The 23,945-nt window shown below is 45.8% G+C and overlaps 1 protein-coding gene across 9 annotated transcripts in view; it reads left to right on the top strand.

Annotated features, from left to right (window-relative positions):
• GDPD5 (glycerophosphodiester phosphodiesterase domain containing 5) overlaps positions 1-23,945 on the top strand; it is a 309,687-nt gene that overhangs the window by 257,644 nt on the left and 28,098 nt on the right. For all 9 annotated transcript variants that reach the window (XR_003093654.1, XM_025202057.1, XM_025202055.1 and 6 more), the window contains 4 exons: positions 11,588-11,670; positions 16,715-16,865; positions 20,185-20,403; positions 23,307-23,464. Coding sequence is in view for 8 of the 9 variants with exons in the window: in XM_025202057.1 (XP_025057842.1) it covers positions 11,588-11,670; positions 16,715-16,865; positions 20,185-20,403; positions 23,307-23,464 (611 nt within the window). In the remaining variant the exon portion in view is untranslated. The remainder of the gene's footprint in view (positions 1-11,587; positions 11,671-16,714; positions 16,866-20,184; positions 20,404-23,306; positions 23,465-23,945) is intronic.

Here is a 23,945-nt window from a genome sequence, read left to right as displayed (position 1 = left end):
CTTTTGTCTGCTCAGCAAACTGACGGGGCCAAGTCTTGTGGGGTGACCTCAGCCGTAGCTGTTGGTTGAGCATTGCAGCTTGTGCCCAAAGCAGCTGGTGAGCTGTTGGTAATATCTTGATGAAGCTTGTGATGTAGAAACATTTGATTTACAGGAACTTACATAAAGAGCCACTTAAAGTGAGAACTAACCGTCTTGCTGTTTCCCTTGCAAGGATCTGGGGCTAACCTTTTGTGACCTGGAGTAAGTCCTCCAGTGTCCAGGAGGTGTGGCATCGCAGGAGACAGCCTGCTACACCAGGGGATTCCTGATGTCACGCTTCCTGGCCACTTTGTCATACAGTTGGCCACAGCTCTGAAAAAAAAATATTTTTTTTCCCCCCTATGTTCTGCTTTCCAAAAACAAGGCGTATACTTTATTTGGGGGCATGCTGTATATGCACATGTATATGCATGCTGTATATGCTGAAGAAATATGGTACTGCTAGAAATTGCCTAGCTGTCATTTTATTCCAGCACAGACTTTTTGGGATATCCTGTAGTTGGCATGACTCTTTGCTGTCAGTATACTGGTAAGAGTGCCATTTATGCCACCAGCATATCAAACTAAGGAAACTAAGGGTCAAGGTTTGCCTGTTGACTTCCAGTGAGAGTTCAGTGCCTAATAGTCATTGTAGGCCATTTGAAAATCCTATTTCTTGGGGAGTAGAGTTTCGTGGTCTGAGAAGGAGCAGTACTGATTTAAGATGGGAAGTCTTGTGCATTGGGTGAACTTTGTAGTCTCTCTGTTGGGTAAAGTGAAGTGTAGTAAGTGTGGCAATTATGTCAACCCCTTGTTTAATATCAACCCCTTGTCCAGCACCATGCTCAGGGCAGGACCATCCCTGACTGAACTATCCCAGCCAAGTGTCTGTGTAACCTGCTTTTGAAAGTTTCCAAGGACAGAGATGCCACACCTTCTCTAGGTAGCCTCTTCCAATGCCCGTCTTCCCTCACAGTCCTTCTCTGACATACTGCAGCCTAGCCAGTCGTTCCCCAGACTGTATTTGTGCATGCCATTATTCCATTCCCAAGGCAGGACTTTTCACCTGTCCTTGTTGAATCTCATCTAACAGATAGCGAACCGCTTTTTCCGAGTCTACCCATGTCACCCTGGATCCTAGCCCTGCCCTCTGGAGTGTCTGCAGTTCCACCCAACTTGATGCCCTCTGCAGATTAGCTAAGTGTGCACTCGATCTCATCATCCAAATATTAATAAAGATTGATCATCTTGAAAGTACTTGGTCATCCCTTAATTTCACAAAGAGGAAGATACTTACATGCTCTATCAGATGGGCCCAACATGAAACAACTGAAGGCTTATGGCAGGGGGAGGCAACTCCTGGCATGCGTGCCAGAGTGTGGCATGTGAAGGTATTTTTGCTTGGCATGTGCACCTAAGGGCAGATGGAGGGAAGGGGCCAGGGCTGTGCTCCTACAACAAGGATCAGGCCCCTTGCCATCCATTCCTGGCACACCAACATCTTACAAATCAAGGTTATTTGGAGGTTATTTGGGGGTCGGACTCGATCTATTGAGGTCCCTTCCGACCCTAACATCTATGAATCTATGTTATGGGTGTTTTTGGCACTCTGATCAAAAACACTGCTGACCCCTGGTTTATGGTATCAATAGCTTAGTGTATCAGATGCATCTTTGTGGCGAACTGGGTGATACTTATTTTTCATTTTCTTTTATTGAGATAATATAAGTCACTGGGTTTTTTTAGTCTGAAGGGATGGATTGAATAGCAACCTTTAACTCCCTGCAGGGGGTTGCAAAGAGGATGGAGCTGGACTGTTCTCAGTGGGGGCAGGTGACAGGACAAGGAGCAATGGGCTCCAGTTGCAGCAAGAGAAGTTGAGGTTCGACATTAGGGAAAACTTTCTCACTAGGAAGGTAGTAATACAATGAAACAGGTTACCCAGAGGGGTGGTGGACTCTCCATCCTTGGAGGGTTTTAAGACCTGGCTAGACAAAGCCTTGGCTGGGATGATGTAGTTGGGCACGGTCCTGCTTTGAGCAGGGGGTTGGACTACATGACTTCCCTGAAGTCCCTCCCAATCCTAATTTTCCACGATTGCATGAAATAAAGCCCTGGTGTCCAAAGGCAGTACCATGGAAACTAATCAAGCCTAGTGTATTCTGGAGAAAAGGAGTGGCTCATAATCAGTGCTTGAGGTTCCAAATAGCACGGAAGTAAATGCTCTTGGCAGAGCACCCGGACAGCTGGTTTCTGACGTGTCTTAACAGTGTCGAGAGAGGCAGACTGTTGAAACAGCTGCCTGTGCCTTGTAGGAAGTGCACTGGGAAAAAGCCTAGCTCTGCCCTTGAGGGCTGCCTTTTTGGTTCCTTTTTCTGCCCCTGCGGCACTTCACGGAGATCTGCGTGCGGTGCAGAACCGCTCCGTGCTGAGGAGGGCTTCGCAAGGGTGACTGACTCACTGGCTTATTGAAGTCTTGTTTGTCAAACCTGGAGAGTCGGTTTGAATTATGCAATGCTCGAGCTAGGCGAAGAGGTCAAGCCTATTTCTAGCACAGAGCATCTTCATAGATGTCATAGATATTAGGGCTGGAAGGGACCTCGCGAGATCGGGTCCAGTCCCCAGGAAGTCAGCTGGGGTCAGATCACCCCAGCAAGGTAAGCATCCAAGTGTTTCTTAAAGTAATCCAGAGGCATCCAAATCTTGATGGGCAGCCGGTGTGGGACTGCCTTGACAATCACCCGGAAGTTGATTATGACACCAGAGTAGCTGCCCCTGGGATTTCGGGGCCTTGTGGCAGCAGCAGGCAGTTGCTATTAAAATAGTCTCATGCATGCGATGCCAGTAGCATTCTGCCTGTTTTACTGACCTTTATGCAGACGTGATCCTTTCCTCCACAAGCCTGCGCCCACGTGTTTTTTCAGTCCTGGCTTGGCAGTGTGTGGTAGTGAGCAGAGGCAGTAGCACGAGGCTACAAAGAGAGCAGCCTTGTCTGAAAGAGGCAGGATGGTGCGACCCACTTCTGCTTGGGCATGAAGCATGAGTTATCTTCAGCGTGTCGTTTCCCTGGAGGCTTCCCGTCATGAGCTGCCCTTGCACCCAGCGTCACCACTTATGGGGTGACCGCTTCCAGCCAGCTCTTTGTCCTCTGGCTTAGCCACACTTTTTCTCCCTAGCTGGACAGCGCAGCAGATGGCACGCAGGGACCTACATGAAATAAATAGGCCTTTGCAAGAATGGAAGATGCCCACTGTTCTAGGACTTGAGACCTCTTTAGTATCCACTGACTTCGCTGGAAGGAAAGAGTCCCTCAATTTCTGAAACCTTTCGCTCTCAACTGGAAAAACAGGGCTAGATCAATGTGCAGGAGCATAAGCAGAGATACAAGCTTCACTTTGTCAGTATTTCCCAAGCCTGGTGGGCTTATACCCCACCGTAGTCAAGTCAGGCACTTTCATGCACCCCTATTTCAACTACTGCTGCTACAATTGGCAGCAGAGGAAGTGGCGGCGGCAGTGGAAGTGAGGAGGGGGAGGACGTGCAAGACCTGCTCGACTTTACTGTGGTGTTGCTACAGACTGCCAGCAAGATTCGCATACGACTTCCCCCACCAAGTGTTCCCCAGGATTTGGAAAGCATCGATTGATGTAATTTCTTGACTGATGTAATTAGTGGACCCCATGCATTTTCTTCTGGGACATTGAAACCGTGGCTCTCAATATTTTTAGACTCGAGACCCCACTGTGACCCCACTCAAGTTGAGTTTTAGACTCGAGACCCCACTGTGAAAAAGCACTAGCTCTTAGGTTTTGCTTGTTTCTTGACTACAGAAAAATACAGGAGCAATTCTTCTGTTGCAAAGAGCTCAGAAAGCCCGTAGCCGGTCTGAATGTTTTGACGCTATGGATTTGGATTTGAAATCTGAGGGTTGATCTCATGAATCATGCATAGGTGTTTGTACCTAGTATTGTGTGGCACCCCACATCACCCTTAAAAGGCTCTTAAGTTACCCCAGGGTGCTGCAGCACCCTGGTTGAGAATCACTGGTCCATGTAGTACTATTTAGCACAGGTTTCATTATACTGGTGCTGGGTTTTTTTGGTTGCTCTCAATCTTTTTAGACTCAATGAACCTCTCAGAAGATGCCAGCTCTTAGCTTTGACTCGGTTCTTGACTACAGAAAAATAATAGAGCAATTTTTCTGTTACAAAGAGGTCAGAAAGCCCATAGTGGATCAGAAGGCTTCTAACACTATGGATTCCTGTTTGAAATGCCTGGGTTTAGCTTGCGAAACGTGTGTTAACATTGCATGGCACCTTGAGGCACCCTTGAAAGGATTTCCAAGGGTACCATGACACCCAGGTTGACCATTACCACGTTCAAATAACAATCAAGAGGATCTTGCAAATTTTTAATTACCCTTTTCATAGGAGTTTACCTTGGTCTCGGTGGCCAAAATTGCTCTATCCCTCACTGCCGTGCACTTGCTTAGATGTTGCCCTCCTTGTGTGTCTGTGCATAGTGTTATTGGGCACGTACAGTCGTTTCAACACATTGCAATCCTTTGGGGATGGAAGAAATTGCAAATATAGAAAATCTTGTTGTTAGGAACGGATTCAAAGTGAAGAGATTTCATCTGTATAATAGGTCAGTGCCTCAGTACTTGTCTCATTAGAGAATATGGTTTCCTTGGCCAAGGCTCGCAGCATGGCTAAACAGCCTTGCGACAGCTCATGTCATGCTGCTGTACCAGCCCTGCTGTGACTCAGAGGGTCTGTAGCTTCCCCCACAAGCTCTGTCATCCATAATTCAAGAGAGTATTTTATGACCTTCAATAAACAATGCAAATCCCTTCTCTGGTGAAGCGGGACTTTAAGAGCTGCTTTGAACAGAGGGGCTCTGCAGGTCTGTTGGGTGGGTCTGTGAACTTCTCGGGCTTTCCGGCTGTTATTTTTTTGTATTAACGCAAACACAATCCAGAGAGGAGGAGGAAGAGTGGCGTATGTCTCCAATTTTGTCTGCCTGGCTTCACGCTCTGGGGTTGACCCTTGTGGCCTATTTGCTAGCAAGCACAGCACGATCGGGGGAATTTGTGGGGTTTGGGGTTTAAAAGCATAAAACCTGGTTGCACGGTTGGAAAAATGTTCAGTTTAAGCCAGTGTAAGACGGAGCATCTGTGGTGGAGGGAAACAGCCGAAGCTTTTGAATGAAATGGCTCATCATTTTTTTTCTGCGGTTACATAAAGCCCAGAAAACTGCTGTCCTATGAATGGGGATTTTAGTTAATGGATGTGTTGGGGGCACTTACATCCATCTAAGATGCCCTTGTATCTGCAGACCTCATGATTTCTGTTATATGTTCCTCATAGCTGCCCTGCGACATCAGGAAGTGCTGTTATCCCAAGGTGGAGAGCTGAGGGAATAAATGACTTGCCAAAGGTCAGAGGCAGAGGATTGCTAGGGGTCTTCTAGTCCTAGTCCAGCACTTTCTGATGATTGGACCATCCTTCCTTTATTCGCATGACCGTTGCATCACTCCATCATCTTTGCCCCAAACAGCTTTACATCCTAAATGGCAGCATCTGTCTCCTTGCTCGGTGTTTGCCCGGTGCTTAGCACAGCATGGCTTCTAGCCTGCTGGGGGTATTGGGCCTTTACTGTATTAAATGATGGCTATACATCCGTGGAGCTGTGGATTTTCCAAAGCAGCCCGGGAGAGAAGACTTCTCTCATCCTGTAGATCTTAGCCTGCTCACACTTTGTGCTTGCACCAGGGGTGGTCATAATTGCACCTCCCTCCCTCATTGCAGAATGGCCTCAGATACCATAAAAATGTTTTTCTGATCTTTGCAGTGATGCATAAAAATCCAAGAAATCTTCCTGCCTGATCCTTAGGACGTATCCATGTAAGTTAAGGTGAAGTCCTTCGTAGAACTGAATAAACGAAGATGGCAATGTTCTGTGACTATTCGGTTCAGTTTAGTTTTCGATTCGGTGTTTTTGCACACCATCCGTGTTCGCTTCCTGTGAACGTTTGGAGCAATTCGGCGAGTCTGAAGTGGACATTAGCCACCGCAGCAAAAATGCTTGCATGCTTTAGCCAGTTCTGAAATAGGAGCAAAGCTGTGCCACCTGCCTGACGCTATACCGACCAGCTCGGTTCAAGTTTAGAGCACTCTCAAATTGCAGAAGGACACTAATTTGAATGATAAATTTAAAGATGTTTGAATTGGCTCCTGGATCTTCTACAAGGAAACAAGAGAAAGTTGGTTAAATAAGTGATTTGTCCCTCCCTGTTCTTTGTTAGCTTCAGTGAAAAGTAGATTTGGGGCCAAGTAGATATCAGTCCAACCAAACCCAGGTGTAAGGAGCAAATTTACAGAGCACGGTTGCACGGTATTCCCATCGTTTTGCTCATTGCCAGAGGGAGGAGTCTGCACGATCACATCCTTAACATTTGTTTCATCCTTTATAATGTATACTCTTAAAAGCCTAATTGTCTTAAATGGCAACAGTGAGGCTTATTTTAAACAAAATGTGCCGGATAACTCTGGACCAAAGGAAACTTAGTCCAAGTAGCGAAATAAATATTCCAAATTACTTTATATAACACACTTGCATCTGGAAATGATCCATCTCTACACTGTCGTTTTTGGAGGAGTATTTAAAAAAAGATCCAAACAACCCTCAAATCAAAGCTGGGTGACTGTTTAGGCAGCAGCTGTCCCACTTGGGTGTCTCCAGGCTATAAATGTGCCACAATTTTTTTGGCGCTTCCTAATTTTCTGGAAAGAGGGAGGTGGGCTGGAGTGACATTTCTCCCACTCACGGTAATCCCTGTGCTAGTTTACAGAGGATCCTCTTCAAAGCTCACAGTTCTGGCTTTAAAATCACTTGCCTGGCACGGCCGCCTGAAGCAGCTGTGCTGGGGGACATGCTTTCCCAGTAGGACTGAGCAAAGCCCCAGGAACAAACACAACCTGGTCCAGTGGGAAAGATGTTTGGACTTGCGAGGAGCATCCAGAGTGCTTTGATCTTTGTCCAGATGTTCCTCTGAGTTGCATATGAAGTTGGTGTCAGTTTGAGCTGTGGTACAGCCAGGACTAAATGACACTCATGCAGTCACCAGGGGGGAGAAAAAGTTGATCAGAGGGTTAGAGATTGATGGCCTGAAGCTTGTGAGCATGGGCCAGCTCTTACGTGAACCTGAGTTTGATTTATGGCTCGGGGTTGACCCCATGCGGCAGTCATCAACAACCTGACAAGCCCTAGTGGTTTCCATTGCATCTTGCGCGGAGTTTTTGGGTTCCCAGGTGTACAAAATTTGCTCTGCAAGCCCTAGAGGAGCAAGAGTTGCAACAGTTCTTCAGGGTACCCGGCAGCAGGAGTGGGCAATTATTTTGGGCAGAGAGCTGCTTACCAAGTTTTGGCAAGCCATCGAGGGCTGCATGATGGGCAGCCAGGGGCAGATAAATATTAATTTTCTACATTTTTTTAGGGGTCCCATGGGCCAGATAGAATGGCCTGGTGGGCCACATCCGGCCCGCGGGCTGCATTTTGCCCACCCTTGCCCTGCAGGCTGTGACTGCACTTTCTCACGGCACAGGTAAAGTCGAACTTGCTGAAGCATTTACGCTGGGACTTTTCACGGGAAGCTAAAGGACCCATCCTCCAAATTCCCACTAGCTAGCGGTCAGTTCAAGTCCCCGTTTTAGACCTCCCATGCTGCCTGTAGTTAGCACCTCCTTGTTCAATGCAGCCCCTAGACGGTCAGCACTCGGTGTTTAAGATGTTTGACAAATCAAGGCAGTGCCACAAAGAGACGGTTACTTTAGCAAGCATTTCCTGCCTGCCATCACCTAAGGTTCAGTCTTAGGTACCAAGTCTAGAAGCCAATTGCTGAATCCCCTAACAAAAGGTTTGGCCAGTTCTACAATGACGCCTTGCTCAAGACCTCGGCTTCTGATGTGTTCGACAAGCAGCTTGAGACAGCCCTCGCCCCGTCTTGTTCCAGCATTGAAAATGCATATTCATATATATGGCTGTCTCTCATATATGTATAGGCAGGCAATGTTCTTTGAGTAGATGTGATATCTTTTATTAGGCCAGATGATTAGCTGGTAAAAACTGTCTGCTTTCATTGTTTCCTTTGATTCTTTCTCATATTCTTTGTTTCTGGTGAAGCCACAACCTATTGCCACTCAGGTTATGTCCTCAAAAATGACCATTCCTAAGCATCACGAGTGTCAAAAACAGGGCTTGCCTATCCATGATGGGGCCAAGCCAAAATCCTATCAAGACAGCCTCCCAGCCTTGGTAAAAAGCAGAGTATAGTTTTGTTCTCAAATCTTGCCTCGTAGATGAGGCACTACCATGGAGAAGCCAGGAGGGTTGTGGTCCAGACCAGCCCCCGGTTATCCCGACTCGCATCTGCTTTGTGAAATCTTAAATAAGAATGAGCATCACCGTGTTGACTTACACAACGTCTGTTGGGGACTTCTGCAAAGTCTGTTGTGGAGTTGTGTAATGTGCTTTTTCTGCACAGAGCCTCCTGCTTTTAAAATACCTGTATTTCCCAACTTTTAGGATCGCCGTGGTTACTTTATCCACCTTGTGATGCTGCTGTTGGGTGGATCATTCCAGCCGCTCCTGCCAAGCTTAGCTCATTGATGAAAGTAGCACCGTGATGAGGCAGACCCTGCCTGGGTCTATAGGGGCGGCTAAGGACAGAGTATCAGGTTCTGCCCAATATGAGCAACCTCAGCTTGCTTTGTTCATCTTAATGAAACCTGAGCTACTTGGGAGGAGACGAGACACTGAAGTCTATGGAGGAACACAGAGTGCTTGAGCAAAAATCAACCTTGAGTACATTGGTTTTGGCTGTCCCCAATCTTTGCTTGCATGCTGCCCCTTACTGACCGATCTGGGCACTGCACTTGTGTTTGAAATACTTGTCTGCGTGTTATCCTGACGTGACCCGATGCCAGGTGCACCTGAGTGGGATGGTGTTTTCTCCTTGTCTTGACTTAGATGAACTTGTCTGTCTTTGCTGGGGATTTTTTCTAGGCGGTGAATGCATCTTACTCTCTCTCTTTCACAGAGCAGATGCACGCTCATAATGTTGAATAACCATAACCCTAATTGGGTCTAAAGTCTTCCCCAGTTCAGGCCCACTGAAATCAGTAGTTATATCAGAGCTAAGCATGCCACATGGAATTGCATGCCTCTAGCATGTTAATGTTTTCCCATGGACGAAGCTGATTAGCAGAGAAAACGCTTTCACATTTATGACCAATTTGAATCTCAAGCAGGTTTCATGCTGCTGTTTCTCATCAAATGTAGTATTTCCCATTTAATCCTCCACCTGATTTTCAATCATTGCCTTGAAATCTCTCTCTCTGCCCCTCTTTTAATGCTGCTTGGCCTTATGATAGAAGAAAGGTCTTGTAGATGTGAAAATACGACCTCAGAGCACCTCAACAGCTGAACAACTCGAATTCATCTTTTACTATTTCCTACTGCATGTATTTAAATCTGATTCCTTTTTTCCTCTCTCTTTTCCTTTTCTTCTTTTTCTTTGAGGTCTGACTCATGAATTATTTTTTTTTAATGCTTAGGATGATAATGCGGTAATACTGCATCAACTTTTTTAGCAAAATAAAACATTTTTGTTTTCGTTGAAGCTGTTGCTTAAACAAAACCACCACTGTTAATTTTGGCTCCATTCAAGAGGGAAGTAGGTAGAATAAAATGTATTTAGTGGCACACACAGGACCAGGCCATTTTCTGTTCTTTTGAGCCTGATTTTTAATTTGGCGCAGGCTTGTTTGAATGGTTAAGAACAAAGTGATGGAATCGTCCTTTCAAATAAAACAATGGAGTTTATATTTAGCAATTGCCTCTTTCAGTGAAAGAATTAATAGGCAGACGCTGCATGAAGTGGGCACAGAGCCCTTTATTTTTTTTCCATTGTTAGGGCTATATCTTCATTTTTCCGGACATGTCCCCTCTCCTAACATCCCCATGACAGCTATAATAATTATTTGCATGGACCAGTAGGGAAATGGAGAATAACTAATGTGTTTTTAGCTAACTTTCCATGCAGTTGTGATAAGCGCCCAGCCTCCATTGGCAAGCAGCAGGCATCCTGCAGACCGCCTCCCAGTCACCCCTTAGTTACAAGCGGAGATCATGGACATAGGACAGGTTTACACTGGTATAATTTGCATCTGTTTTGTACAGTGGTGCAAATTTAAACTGGGACCTGGAATGGACAGGGAATTATCTTGGAGCAGTTGATACTATTTGTGCTATTAGAGAGTCTCACCGCTAGGGAAAGCGGGGAGACGTACTGTATTTTCTCGCAGACCACATGATCCCAAACGAGACGCGCGTGTTGTGTTTGGGAAGGCAGAATGAAGAAGAAATGATTTTCCTGGAGTTATGGCTGCCTGGAGCATGGGCCAAACCTAATTGTCAGGTCATTCACCCTCCCTTTCCTGCTAAAATGTGGTCTCCGGGGGTGCATCTCTTACTTCGAGAAGAGCTAGAAAGTCTGCAAGGTTGTGAAACGGGAGGCAAAAAAAAGACCCGGTGAAATAGTCGCTTGATTAATGGAGCCTCCGTTAAAAAGAAGGGACCGTTGTTACTACCTGGGGAGTGACAAACAATGAGCCCTTAAGTCACCTGACTCCCTCACCTGCCTGGACAGAAATACCATTGCTGCTGCTGGTTGGTTTTGGAGCAGAATCAAAGTGGGGTGCTTGTATTCCAGGCAGAAATATCAACTTCCCCACTGAAGACATGCACCCCATTTTTGGGGCAGGGGGGTGGATTTTTGGGGAGAATTTGCATGTGATATGTCTGAACATTTGATAATATTGTGTTTTTTTTCACTTGAGCAGCTGTAGGGTAACAACCCTAGGACTGTTATTTGCATTGGAGGGTGGCTTAGTGCTGGTCAGGTGGCCCCTGCGTGGGTGTACATTATCCTGGTGCTGTTTTTCCTCAGGTAACTCCTGCACCAGATTCTTGGAAGTCCCACTGATGTCGGGGTTTCCATGGTGTGTCCAGGCTTAAGAAGCCAATGCCACTGCCCAGCTTGTGTTAGCAAACCTTTTACCCATAGGCATTGCAAATAAAAAAACCAACCCAGGACTTCTCTAGGACACCGTGGCTGTCCATCATGGTCACTTAGGATGGGACACAGGTTCTTCTACTCTAAAAGGTCTGGTTGCAACCAAGTGGAGTACATTAGACTCTCCATTAATGGCAAAAGGCTTAAGATGTAAAGAGTCAATATGATTTCCTCTCTGAAAGACGCTTATACCTACACATACTAGCCAATTCCTTCTCGTAATAAAGGATTTTATATGCAATCACATGATTTCCAGCAATGCTGTGTTGTTGGCTTTTTAACGTTTTTGACAGTCTTGTAGGTATTTTGATTGCTTTTGCAGGTTGTGTTTTTTTTTCCTGCAGCCTCCTGTTGCGATTTAAAAGGAGGGTGCTTTAAAAATATTGGTACTTATTACTAATCTTTTTTTTCCCAATTTTTTTTCTCTAGCTGGCACCTGAAAACACTCTGATGTCCTTCCAAAAGGCAGTGGAGCAGAAAATATATGGCGTGCAAGCTGACGTAGTGATAAGGCAAGTCTGTTTAACTTAGCTTCAAATGCAAAGGCTCTCTTTAGCACTGGGGCCAACCCAAATCCTTGCATCTGCTTTCTTTTGGCTCCCATTCTGTATTTTGCCTCTTCTTTTTTGCTGCCACATATGTAGTATCCTTTGGAAAGGGCTTTATGGTCATGTACCTCTGCTTGTAATTCAATCATTTGATTGGCATTTTGCTGGGGATTATCAAAGGGAGCTGGACTTTCCGTGTAGACAAGCAACTAATCTTCATTTCATGGCCCAGAATTCACTACAGGGTCCCTTTCTAGATAGGTTTCTTATTACAAAGAAAGAAAGCAAGAGTCTTGCATAGACTTGAAATCTCTGCTTATTGATCTGGCAGCCTTCTCCAGAGGATGACAGCAGAACTTACCTATAAGGAGCTACAAGCAAGTTTCATTTGCAGTGAAGGAAAATGAGGCTCCTCAATTATTTCCTTGCATTGTAACCTGCCACCCAGCTTATGCCAGCCTGGCTCAATTTTCTTGAGAACTTACCCAGCAATGCACAAAATCGTGTTGCTATCCCTTTGCTACGATGCTGAGGATAGAATATAATGAGATTCTTTTGTTGGCCTGTTCAAGTAAAAAAAAAAAAGATCAATCCAAGCAGACAAGGGTTTGAGTGGAGTGATTGAAAGCATAGAGTTACACTGAAGTAACCCAGGTTTTCACTCTAAGGGAAGTTTTCTACATTTACTATCCTCCTGTCTCCTACACTTCTTAAATATAAGGTTTTGAGACATGTAGATGGATGCATAACATTGCGCATATCGGTGGAGCTGATGGTGCATCCTCCATGCAAACTTGTGTCAATAGGAAGAGGAAATTTATTTTTGTGTGTGGCCGGGGTACGTGGCAGACCCGGCTGGATCCAGGGCCCCAGTGTTAGGAGACGAGGACAGAGTAGAAATATTATCCTTGCATTGGTTTGATTTAAGGCAGGGTGCAAGAGTATGTTTCAGAAAGGCCTGGATGTCGCAAGAGCGGGAGACCAGGCCTGTGTAAAAGTATTGGCTGTTTTTTTATGAAATCAAAAATAATCATTGCTGTGTGAAGGATTAGCAGTTCCTAGTGGCCATGTCTGAGCTTTAATATAAGGTCAAAAAATGCGCGGTGCTTCTTGAAAGAACGTAGACGAAATAATAGTAATGGTAGGCGTGCAGGTCACCGGCTGTTGTGATTTGATGTTGATGAGGATTGACCACTATGATCATCAACAACCATAGGACCCTTATTTGCATTGGAGAGTGGGTTAGTGCAGGTCAGGTATACATGAAAGCAAAATGGACAAGGTGGAAGAGGAGAAGGAAAAGAGCACAACTGAGCCACGTGAGGATTGGGTAGGAAGTCAGGACCCAATAGCACAGGAGATGGGAAGGCTTATAAAGGCACAGAACTGTCCTGTGTGCATCTTGCAGGACTATAAACACCAGAGCCAAGTTGAATCCATTGGAGACAGGTGACCTTGATTTCCTTCGTGAGCCTAGATGCTAACTCTGATTTCCCACCCCACACCCTAGAGAAAAATGTGGAATTTTGTTGAATTTTGCTGCTCCAGAAATGTATTGACCCTTTCTCGATTGTCTAATAGTGACACAGGCAGTTGCATATGGCGCTGATCAGGATGGTATCTGATACTAAGAAATGGCTTGAACTTCAAGTACAAGAAAAATACATAATTTCTATTTTTAATCTCCTAGGAGGATGGCTTTTAACTGAAAGGAAGCTCTCTGCAGTGAAAGATAGGCTTCTGGGTCTAGGAGTTCAAACATCAAGGATTCTTCTTTTCCCATTGCTTGAGAAGAAATGGATTTAAAAACTAATGGAATTTTTTCCTCCATAATGGGAAGTCGTTCTGCAGCGATGGAGGACAGCACAGGGGCGGTGATGGCTTAATCCCTTTTGAATCATTCAGAAGTTAACTCATTAACTGTGGCAAAGATAAAGCCTTTAGAAGCCCCGACTGCCTGCAAGAGATTATTTTGTTTCGTGCATCCAGGCTGATCCTGGGCGCTTTGCTTAATTATTCGAAAGGACCCTTTTTAGAAGAGCAGAGCTTGATGGTATCGCTCAAACACTCTGAGCGGTTCTCTCATCGCTGTACTGAAATGGGGCAGCCCTATGTCGGTTGGGCAGGTGTCTGGTGCCATCTACAGGAGAACCCAAACTCGTAAAGCCGTTTTCTTCCACTGAAATGGCTTTGTTTCCCCTAGTGGGAAGGTGAAGTTGCTACACGTTTTCTTGATAGCCTGTCCTGCCTTACTGCGGACTCATAAAAGTTATGGCCATCTCTCATTTATAAAGCTAGGGTTTTACTTATCCACGTGGTGCTTTTTACTGCTACTGTTTCAGTCTTTTTAGACTCAAGGCAGCCCTTGCTAGACTCAAGACCTCCCTCAAAAATGCCAGGTTGTATCTTTCACTGGTTTCTTGACTACAGAAAAAATACCGGGCATTTTTTTTTTTCCGTTGCAAAACACTTGGAAAGTCTAAAATAAGCGGGAATGTTTTGGCACTGTGGATTTCTATTTGAAATCTCAGGATTTATCTTTTGAATCCAAGGGGCATCTACACTTGTGGTGCTATTAGGCCAGAGTAAACTAATGAACTCTGCCATTGGATAGTACTGCCCGTGGGCAACTGGTGCCTCGAGTTGGGGGGGCACTTGCCCCCCACAGCGGTCAGTCAGCAACCAGGGGTGTCCCCCACACGGTAGATCGCACCGACTGCTGGCACTTCTGGGTGGGCATGATCAGCCACAGGGGAACTGTGGGGATCGCTTCGCCTGGCACCCCCACTCCCTGGCTGGCACACTTGGGGCGGCACCAGCGCTCTCGCCTGCCCCACCCCCAGCCCAGGAGTGCTGGCTGTCCGGGTGCACCAGCACTCTTGGGGGGTACACGTGCACCACCGTGCACCCCGTACGCATCACCACTGGTACTGCCTGACAAGAACTGTCCTATGGAAGAGTTATTTACTCTGCTGCAATGCACATGTAGACAGTGACTGGGGCTGGCTAGGGCCTGATAGTGCAACAGTGCAGGGGCTGTCTGCCCATTGGCCGCACACTGTAGCATCCTCATGACCCAACTAGCCTCTCAGCTGCACGTTGAGCTGGGGCAGAGCAGCTCTAGGCTGGCCCCCTGCACTCTCTGCCAGCTGGGGCTATGCCACCCTGGCTCAATGTACTGCTGTCCTGGGTGCACGTGTAAATGCTTTGCTTGGGAGCAATAAACACTGGTGCGAACTACACTGGAGTTTATTCAGGCATGCTAATTGCACATGTAGCTGTGCCCCCTATATAGGTGTTTGTACACCTAGTAGGGTGCAGTATCTCATGGCACCTTTAAAAGGATGTTAAGGCACCCAAGGGCTCTGCAGCACCCTGGTTGAGACTCACTGGTCTGTATAGTGCTATTTGCCACAGGGTTCAAGGTTTTCCAAATAACTTGTGTATGGGGCAAGAAGAGATTAGAGAAGGGAGAGACTGTTAAATACCCTTTCTCTTCAGTCTTGTGGCTTAAGGAGCGTCTGATGATGCTCAGCTTGAGAGATGTATTAAGTCTTAGGCTCCTATCTTCGTCAGACACTCAACACTCTTCATTCCTTGTTTGCCTGGCATTTGTCACCCAATTATAAAAGACCTCTGAATGTCTGATGTACAGTGCACCTCTGGTCATGGCAGGTGTTGTATCAGCATGCTGCTTAGGTGTGGGGTTGGTAATATTTCTAGCCTAAAGTAGATAAACTATGTAATAAGATGGGTGATATTTCAGATAAGGGCTTTCCACGGGCACTGGAAATGCTGGGACAGCATTGACGGTGTCGTCTAAAACTTTCTTTTGCTCCCTTTCCAGCTCAAGGCTAGACTCTTCATCTTGCCTCTTAATTTGAGTCAAGTAGGATTTGTTATTAACCTTGTCTGTATTAAGGACATTTTCTCTTGAGCGTCTCACTCCTTTCGGGGTTTTCACCCCCACGTTCCTGGCCAGCAGGTGACTGGATTCACGTGGGAGTATCTTTTCCTCTAAACAGCTGCCTCCGTTTCATCTTCCTCACTTTGCAAACCAGGACTTAGACTATTGATCTTTCTGAGGAGTTTGCAGTGGTGCTTCGGTTTAGGCTTCAAAACTCCACAGCAAAGAAACCTCGTCCTCAGGCCTAAGAACCTCCTTCCTTCTCCATCTTCTTTATAATGCTGGCACCTTTGTATTGGTCTAATATAAACACCCTGCTGTGGGCGTCATGGGTGTTGTATAACCAGTGCTATTTTATTTCATGAGAAAAATTATGCTCATGATATCTTCCACCTCCTCCATAGCTGCTTGCATGCACCTTGTCCTGCACATCTTTAATTTGTTCTGAAACCTAGCTTGTCTTTTTAAGAAACCTCCCATTTTCACCAGGAACTTGAGTGTACTTACAATCAGCCAATCTGTTCCCAGGACGTAATAAAGACGCATCTGTGTTTCTCCAGACCCCCAAAATGGACTTTTACTCCTCCATTTGAGCACAGCAGAGCCAATGCAAGCATGAAAAGGAAGGGGGGGTTTCTTTTCTTTCATTCTTTTTCTGGCTCCAACATAAGCAATAAAATTGCTTTCCTGAGTTGGATGTGGGATCTTTCGTGTGGGACTTGAATATTATTCTATGTAGGCATCCTGTTTTCAAGTTGAGTTTGCAATGATGCAGTTGATAGCTTTTGACAGTAGCACAGGATCGGCAATCGTATTTGTAACTAGATGTGAAGGAAGAACTCCAAGATTGGGTTGTATGCGACTGTGTGAACATTTGAATACATCTTAGCATCAGAAATACATTTAAAAGATTTTCCCCCCACCCTTTCATGTATATTACCTTTGGAGATCTCAGATATTCTTCATTGAGACCTCGATCACATTTTAACACTGGCCTACAAAGCTAGAGGAGGAAGACAGCAGAAGCTACTGAGCTGCTAATACGGTATGTGTTATGGTTAATGCCCATGAGTTAATGGAGATGTCCATGCGTTTTTGCAGCTATGACGGAGTGCCATTCCTCATGCACGATGAGACGCTCAGGAGAACGACAAATGTGGAGGAGGTGTTTCCAGAGCTGGCCTACAAACAGTCGTCCATGTTCAACTGGACGGACCTGGAGAAGCTGAATGCTGGTGGATGGTTCCTAAAGGTACCTACGAGTCCTAAAATGAAGTCTGATCCTACGATCTAGAGGAGGGAGACTGCGTGATTGTTTCAGAAGCCAGGACACTGGTTGAAAAGCTCACAATTTGGGTCCTGTGCCCCCTATATAGGTGTTTGTTCACTTAGTAGGATGCAGTATCTCATGGCATCTTTAAAAGGATGTTAAGGCACCCAAGGGCTCTGCGGCATCCTGGTTGAGAATCACTGGTCTGTATAGTACTCTGCAAAATAGTTTAATAACATGTGACCAGACTTGCCGTGTCCCGTACCAAAGAATGTCACTCTGCCAGCTTTGTTGATGCAATCTGGTAGCTGATGGTTCGATGCAGCGTTGTGGTCTGTACCAGTTTGTCAGAGAAGCAGTCTTTTTCTTGAGAGATTAATCAAGAATGGTCAGTGGCCTCACTCGGATTTGTACACAAGTGAATGTGCACACATTGGTCTGGTTTTGTGCATCCCAAAACTGCCTTGTGCGTGCTACCACCTGCTGTGAGGCAGCATAGGCCAAGGGAATAGGACAATAGACTAGGAGGCAGGAAAGAAGGATCTAAAACACAATTGCTTATGGATCTTGTTTTTCCTGTTTCCCCCACCTCTGAAATGGTGGAGATGGAGTATGCAAGTGCTAAGTATTACTGTTACTACTGTGAGTTGCTTTTTATTAGGCCAGCAAATACTAAAACAGTCAGTTGGTTCCCTAATGTTGTCTCATTGTAGTCTAGTAGTTAAACCAGCAGCCCCGGACTTGGAAATGGTGCTCAGGTATCCTAGCTCTGCCACTGGACTGCTGGGTCAGCTTTGGGCAAGTTACCTTGTTTCTCTGTGCCTCAGTTTCCTCGGGTATAAAATTGGGGATAATGCCGCTGATCTTTGTAAAGTGCTTTTAGATCTGCTAGAGAAGAGCTAGCAATGATTATGTGCACTATTATTCAAAGGAAAATAAAGAAAAGCAGAGTGCGTGCTTGCTCTGAATCAGCTCCTTACTATTGATGCCTGAAATGTTCCTGGTTACAGAGCTCTTGTAGTGCTCTCGCTGTTATATCCTGCTATTCTTCTGCACAGCAGCGGGCGCTTCTAATAGTCCTGAAAACAAGACAGAGCTTTTATCGTAATAATGTATTTAATGCGGTTTACCAATCCAGGGGCAGTGCACTGTTTGTTTCCTTTTTTAATGACTCTTACCATGTCTTGCTGTGATGGAACAAGAATCCATGTGGTGGGGTGACTGGTTTCTGCTTGGACATGGTCTCTCTCTCTCTCTTCCATCAAATCTTTCCTTTCTCAGAAAGACCGGAGAATGCTGGCAGATTCAGTTTCCTTTAGTGCAACAGATATTGCAAAGAGGTTTAAAGGAAGGTGACACTCAAATGTAGTGATGATATCCCAGTTCTGTCTATGCTGTCAGATAAGGACCCTGTCCAGATTGCACAGTATATCAAGGCCGGGCAGCTCTGCATTGGTCTGAAATGACTTTTTGATTGTGATATCAAGCCTTTTTTTTTCTACCCTAATATCCTTTAGGAAGTGTTCCCGTCATGCTGCAACCAGCTAGGTGCTGCTCTGACATTAAATCTTCTGCTTTAATCACTGTCTGTTGGGAGTGATTTTTTCCTTCCCCTTGCTACCTTCTACCATCTTGCAGTTCTTTGTCTCTCAAATAAAGGAGCTGCCTTTAAAAACACGGTGATAAATACAACCCGTAGAGCCATTCACCTTGTAAACATAGCAACAAGATCATCAGGATGTGCTAATACAGATTTATCCAGGATACAACCAGCCTGCATCTGTGATTCTGTCCTAGCCTGTGGCATGAATTCTCTTGAATAACCTTGAATGTGTGTGTATTTGAAAGAAAAGCTTCCTGCAGGATGGCAAGCATGTCCAGTGGGCCAGTGTTATAGCTTAAAACCTTTCTCCTCATTGCCATCTCTACTCTTCGTGGTTGGGTGACGGTAATAGTCTTAACGGCAAAGATAGGATAATAGTAATGATACTTAGCATTATTTAGCACTTAGAGGGCACGTCTACACAGGACACTAAAGGCACAGTAGATTAAGTCTACTGCGCATTAGCACATCATGGCAAAAGCCGTGCTAATGCACTAATGTGCAGTAAATTAGTCTACTGTGCATTTGCATCACTAAAAATCCATGCACTGGTGCTGCTGCTCAGTAGCACCACTTACTGTCCCTTGGGTTAGTACTTGTTATTACAGATACTAAACTTAATGTGCAATAAGATCAGTGCATTAAAGCAATAAGAACAGTGCATTAAGGCACATGTAGACGTGACCACAGAGCACTATTCAGCTAAGGATCTCAAAGCACCTTCCCAACAGTGCTCAGTACAAAAGACCCAGAGAGAATGAGATTGTATCTGGCTATTCCAGGATCTTCTCTCCCTTTTACACAATCCAGTACCATCTTCCTTCAGGGGAAAGTACAAGAAACTCGTCAGTAGATGCTGACCAGGATGTTCTTGGCGAAATATCTGACTTAACCTCAACGAGCTCGAGATTGACTCTTGCTCCTGAAGTATGGCGGTTTACTTTTCTTTCAAGACTCCTTTTCATTTCTTAATCCTTCCAATTAAAGCTCAGCTTTGCATTTTTTGTTAGAAATAGCTGGTCTGTTTTTTTGTTTTAATCCAGGTAGACTCATGCCAATGAGTTCTTCCAGACACCGTATAAGCAATATGCAGAAGCGCTTCCTTTTCACTATTCTGAATGAGCTCCTTTCAGTTTTATTGGGCATCCTTTGAAATGATTGAATTAGACATTCCCAAACTGCCTTCTCTAGGCCATTCATTATTTTGTGTCCTTTTATCATATCCTTTAATACTCACTTCCTTATACAATCCCTACATTTTTCCAGTCTCTTCAAATTAGGTGCGTTTTTCATGCCACTGATCACTTTTACCCATGTCCAATCCCCCCTCTGTTTCTGCTATCTCCTTTCAGAGAACTGCATGTGTTATTCCAGGTAAGAGCAGGTATCATCTCCTCCTGGGGGGAGCTAAGGCACAAAGCAGACTTGGCCCAAGTCATTCAAGTCCATGTCAGAACTGGAAGTAGAAGCCATACCTCCTAGCAAGAGTCTTCAACTATGTCCTACGTTGCTTTCATGCATTGCTTGACTGGTTATAGGTGATGTGACAACTTAGCAAGTCACAGAATATATGTCAGAAGTAGCTATCAGAGGTCACTTCAGTGTCACCAAGACAAAGGCAGAAAGTGAGTTTTGTCTGCCTTTTCTTCCATGGGGAATCGTAGTTTCCTGGAAACAGTTGTGCTTGTTTGTTCTCAGGATGACCCCTTCTGGACAGCTGGTGCCCTCTCAGCTTCTGATTACGTGGAAGCTGGGAACCAATCTGTCTGTAAGCTGGAAGATATGTTACAGATCATAAAGGACAACACTTCATTGATCCTGAACTTCCAGAACCTGCCACCGGATCATCCTTACCACAGCACTTACATCAACATCACCCTGGAGACCATCCTGATGTCGGGGATTCAGCAGCAGGCAGTAAGTTGTGCGTCACTTTGCATCTGGAGGCTTGTGGGTTGGCTGCTTTCAAGCATGACAGTAGGACAATTGCTTTAAAAATGGGAGAAATCCAGGTCTGTGCTGACTTGTTTCCAGTTGGATTCACTGTGCAGGGAACTGGGCGCTTCCCTTGCTTATGGGATGTTTTCAATAGCTGGGGCTTTGAAGGTTTAAGCTGGATGTCTTTCTCACAGGGCTACCTACTTTATTCTTCCCTTTTTTCCTCTACCATAAAGGTTTGCGGGACCTTCTCTTCTTAGCCATGATGGGGTTTTGTACACGCCACATTTTTTGTTTTTTCTTGCACTGCAACTGCGTGATTGTTTGCATGAGTGGGTTTTCCAGATGCTTTAAAAGTCTTTCTGCCACATTGAACTAAAACTCCTTGAATGTAGTTTAGTTTGGCTTGCGAGGAATTAAAGTGTTGCACCCATGGATTTGTTGTGTGCAAACACAAAGGCACTCAAAGATGCGTAATGAGCCTCTGTCCACCAGATGCCACTGCGACTTTTTTGTAGTCCACCCCTTTGAATTACTTTTGCTTTTGAATTGCTTCCGCTTTTTCTTTTCCTTGTGTGGTTTGCTGGCTCCTTGCTTCCATGGCTGCATAGCAAGGCATGGGCACGGTGTGTGTGGGGGAGGGCCTTGGGCTGGGGAGGCAGCGCTGGACTGTCCCGCCTTCCTGAGGTGCCGGCCAGGCACCCAGCTTCATTCATTTGAAAACCTAGCATGTGTAAACGCAGATACGACGCTCCAAAGCTTAATTCATTTGAAAACCTAGTGCGTGTAAACACAGATGTGACACTCCAAAATAAACAAGTTTAAATTCTATAGGCCTATTTAATTTAATAAGGATTACGACATGTGGTATGTACAGGTGCCTAATGAGGCTTCTCAGCTTGTTTCCCAGTTAAGTAACCACACTCAAGCTCATATTGCTATCCGGGGTTGTTCAGATCCCAGAGTGCCTCTGTTTTATAATCTGGGAGCTGTTTGGGCGAACTCATTACTTTGGAAAGCCACAGACCACCTTGTGTGGCAAGGTACCGGCACTTGAATTGGGAAGAAGGAAAGACAGCCTCCCCTGGCCCCAGTCCAGAGGTAGCTCAGCTCTGACGTTCTGCAAGACTAAGAGATGCTAGTGTCCTGTCACTGGGCATCCAGGTTGCAGAGACATGGTCCCAGATCTCTGGTAGTGAAGGGCTTCTTTTTGCTCAAAGCAAGCAGTACCTGAGACTTTATAAGTTCAAGACAGGGGGGTGCAGAGGAAAGAGGCTGATGCTTGGAGCCAGGCTTCAGTGTAAAATGGAGGAATTGCTTCCCTTCGGAGGAGGTGGGACCTAGCAGGGATGAGAAATCAGTGCCAGTCAGGCTGTTTTCTCTTAAACCTAATATTTTGCCCTGCTTTCCTGAAGAGAAGGAGAAACAAATCCAGAGGCAGTTCCTTTAGTCTGAAAGCCCTGTCCCAGGGCCTATCCTAAGACAGACCAGTAGCAGATCTTGCCAACCTTGGTCTGCTAACCCGCTCCAGATGCATTTCCAGCACCCTTCTCTGACCTTCCAGAGACCAAGGGCTGGAGAATAAGTGCAAAGAATGAATCTCAAACCACCATCTCCCTCTGACCCTGTCAGCTGTTGTCGCCTGAGCTCACCGTGCTAGGTCTTCTCCTGGAAGAAAGCTTCCTTCTTCCCCTTCACATTGGAAACAAGCCCATCCCCTGGAGCAATGCAACCCTTTAAGTATAGGGTCTCAGTTGCCCCTGATCAAACCAGGAAACCTTCTAGTCATCACCTCTCCCCCTAATTGTAACTGGCTTAAAATAAATGGAGCTGCAGAGCTGAGCAGCTGTGTGAGTTGTGCCTCTTAAAATATTTCAAGCTTCCCAATTAGGCGAATAATGCAAATGCATGGAAAGAAAAAGTGGAAATGTTTAGCGATCACACTTAGGAAGTGATTAGCTTGGGGGAAGGATCTAATTTTAGCCTCCATCTGTCTTTTGAGTGACTGACGCTGCCATACCGTTTTCAGTGAAACATGTGGCCCCACCAACAGAGATCCTTTCCATAAACTCACCTGAATTTCTTATCTGCTCCCCTTCAAAGTCATGGGGGAATCATGTTCCTTTCGCATTGCAATTACCTAGGTGATCCCATAGTGAAGAAGTGAGCAGGATCTTTATAAATGTAGGCCTTCCTCATGCATTTTGAAGCCCGCTGCCTAGCTATATCAAGTAAAGTCCTTTTTGTCCCAGGATCCCCGCTTCTTGCAGTAGCATCTTCACATGCTATGTTAGGTGAGCATTGATTAGTTGTTATATGTATGTTGATAGACTTGAAGGCCCAGAGGCACTGTTTTAATGCATATCAGGCTGATCAAAGGGTAGAAAGGGTAGAGCTAGTCTGGGCTGGGGACACACGGGTAGATGGCCGGAAGCTGTCCCAACCCAGCTGTCATCTTCATTTTGACCTGCGGCACTACAGACCACTTCCCTGGTCCCCGCTTGTGAGGAATTGGGTAAAGAGCGATGCTTTTTGATGGGCACAAAATGTGTGGGCATAAGGCTGTTCTTGTTCCTTTGCCCTTCTTATCCGCGGATGAGAAGTTGGCACGAGAGCCCACTGAGTCAGCCAGCAGTCCCCATTTTCAGAATGTGTTTTAATGAAGATGTGCGAGACTTTAAGCAGCTCTGAGCTGATTAGACCATTAGGAGCCAAGCCAAGCCAGAGACTCTAGCCTGATTTCTCTTGCTCCATGAGACCGTAATCCTCACAACCTCCCAGCTGCAGCTTGTAAGAACAGCCTCAAGCAGGCCACATTGCCGCCTTTGAGGCTTGACTCTTTAATTGCATTGGCTTTCTATGCTGACTGAGTCTCCCCCCAGGTGATGTGGCTGCCCGATACGGAGCGGCAGCTGGTGAGGCAGATTGCGCCTGGTTTCCAGCAGACTTCTGGCATCAAGGCCGGCGTCGAGCGCTTGAGAGAGAAGGGCATCAAGAAGCTGAACCTGCGCTACACCAAGGTCACCAGCGAGGACATCAGGTACAGCCCTTTGCTTTTGTGACTGTGAATCTCCCCTTGTTCTGTGCCTTTGTGTAGACGTCATCCTGCATGCATTTGCACATCCAGAGGGAGATAACCCGCTGTGGCCCATTCATAAGGAGACTTCCCATATTCCTGAAATCGGCCCTTGAGCCTGAATTGCACAAATTGCCATACGTAGACTCATAAAGAAGTAAGGCTGGAACTGACCTCTATAGGTCATCCAGTCCAACCACCTGCCCGTTCCTCTCCAAACCATCCCATACAAACCCATTGTGTAACCTCTTAGCAAGAGTCAACCCCAACACAATACAAGACATACACCATTTACCTGTGACAGGTAAGGCAGGAGGACTACTACTGCAAAGGTGCTGGAGCAAGGGTAAGTGGGATGGAGGGGGCAGGTGGGGAGAAGAGGCTGTGGGGAAGGGGAGGAAACAGGGTCCCAAGGATAAGGGGGGCAAGCATTTGTTGGGGGGGG

The sequence above is a fragment of the Alligator sinensis genome, unplaced genomic scaffold, assembly GCF_000455745.1.
Source record: "Alligator sinensis unplaced genomic scaffold, ASM45574v1 scaffold1008_1, whole genome shotgun sequence".
Taxonomy (NCBI): Eukaryota; Metazoa; Chordata; order Crocodylia; family Alligatoridae; genus Alligator; species Alligator sinensis.
The sequence above is the reverse complement of the archived record's forward strand: the minus strand, read 5'-3'. Positions and strand labels throughout refer to the sequence as shown.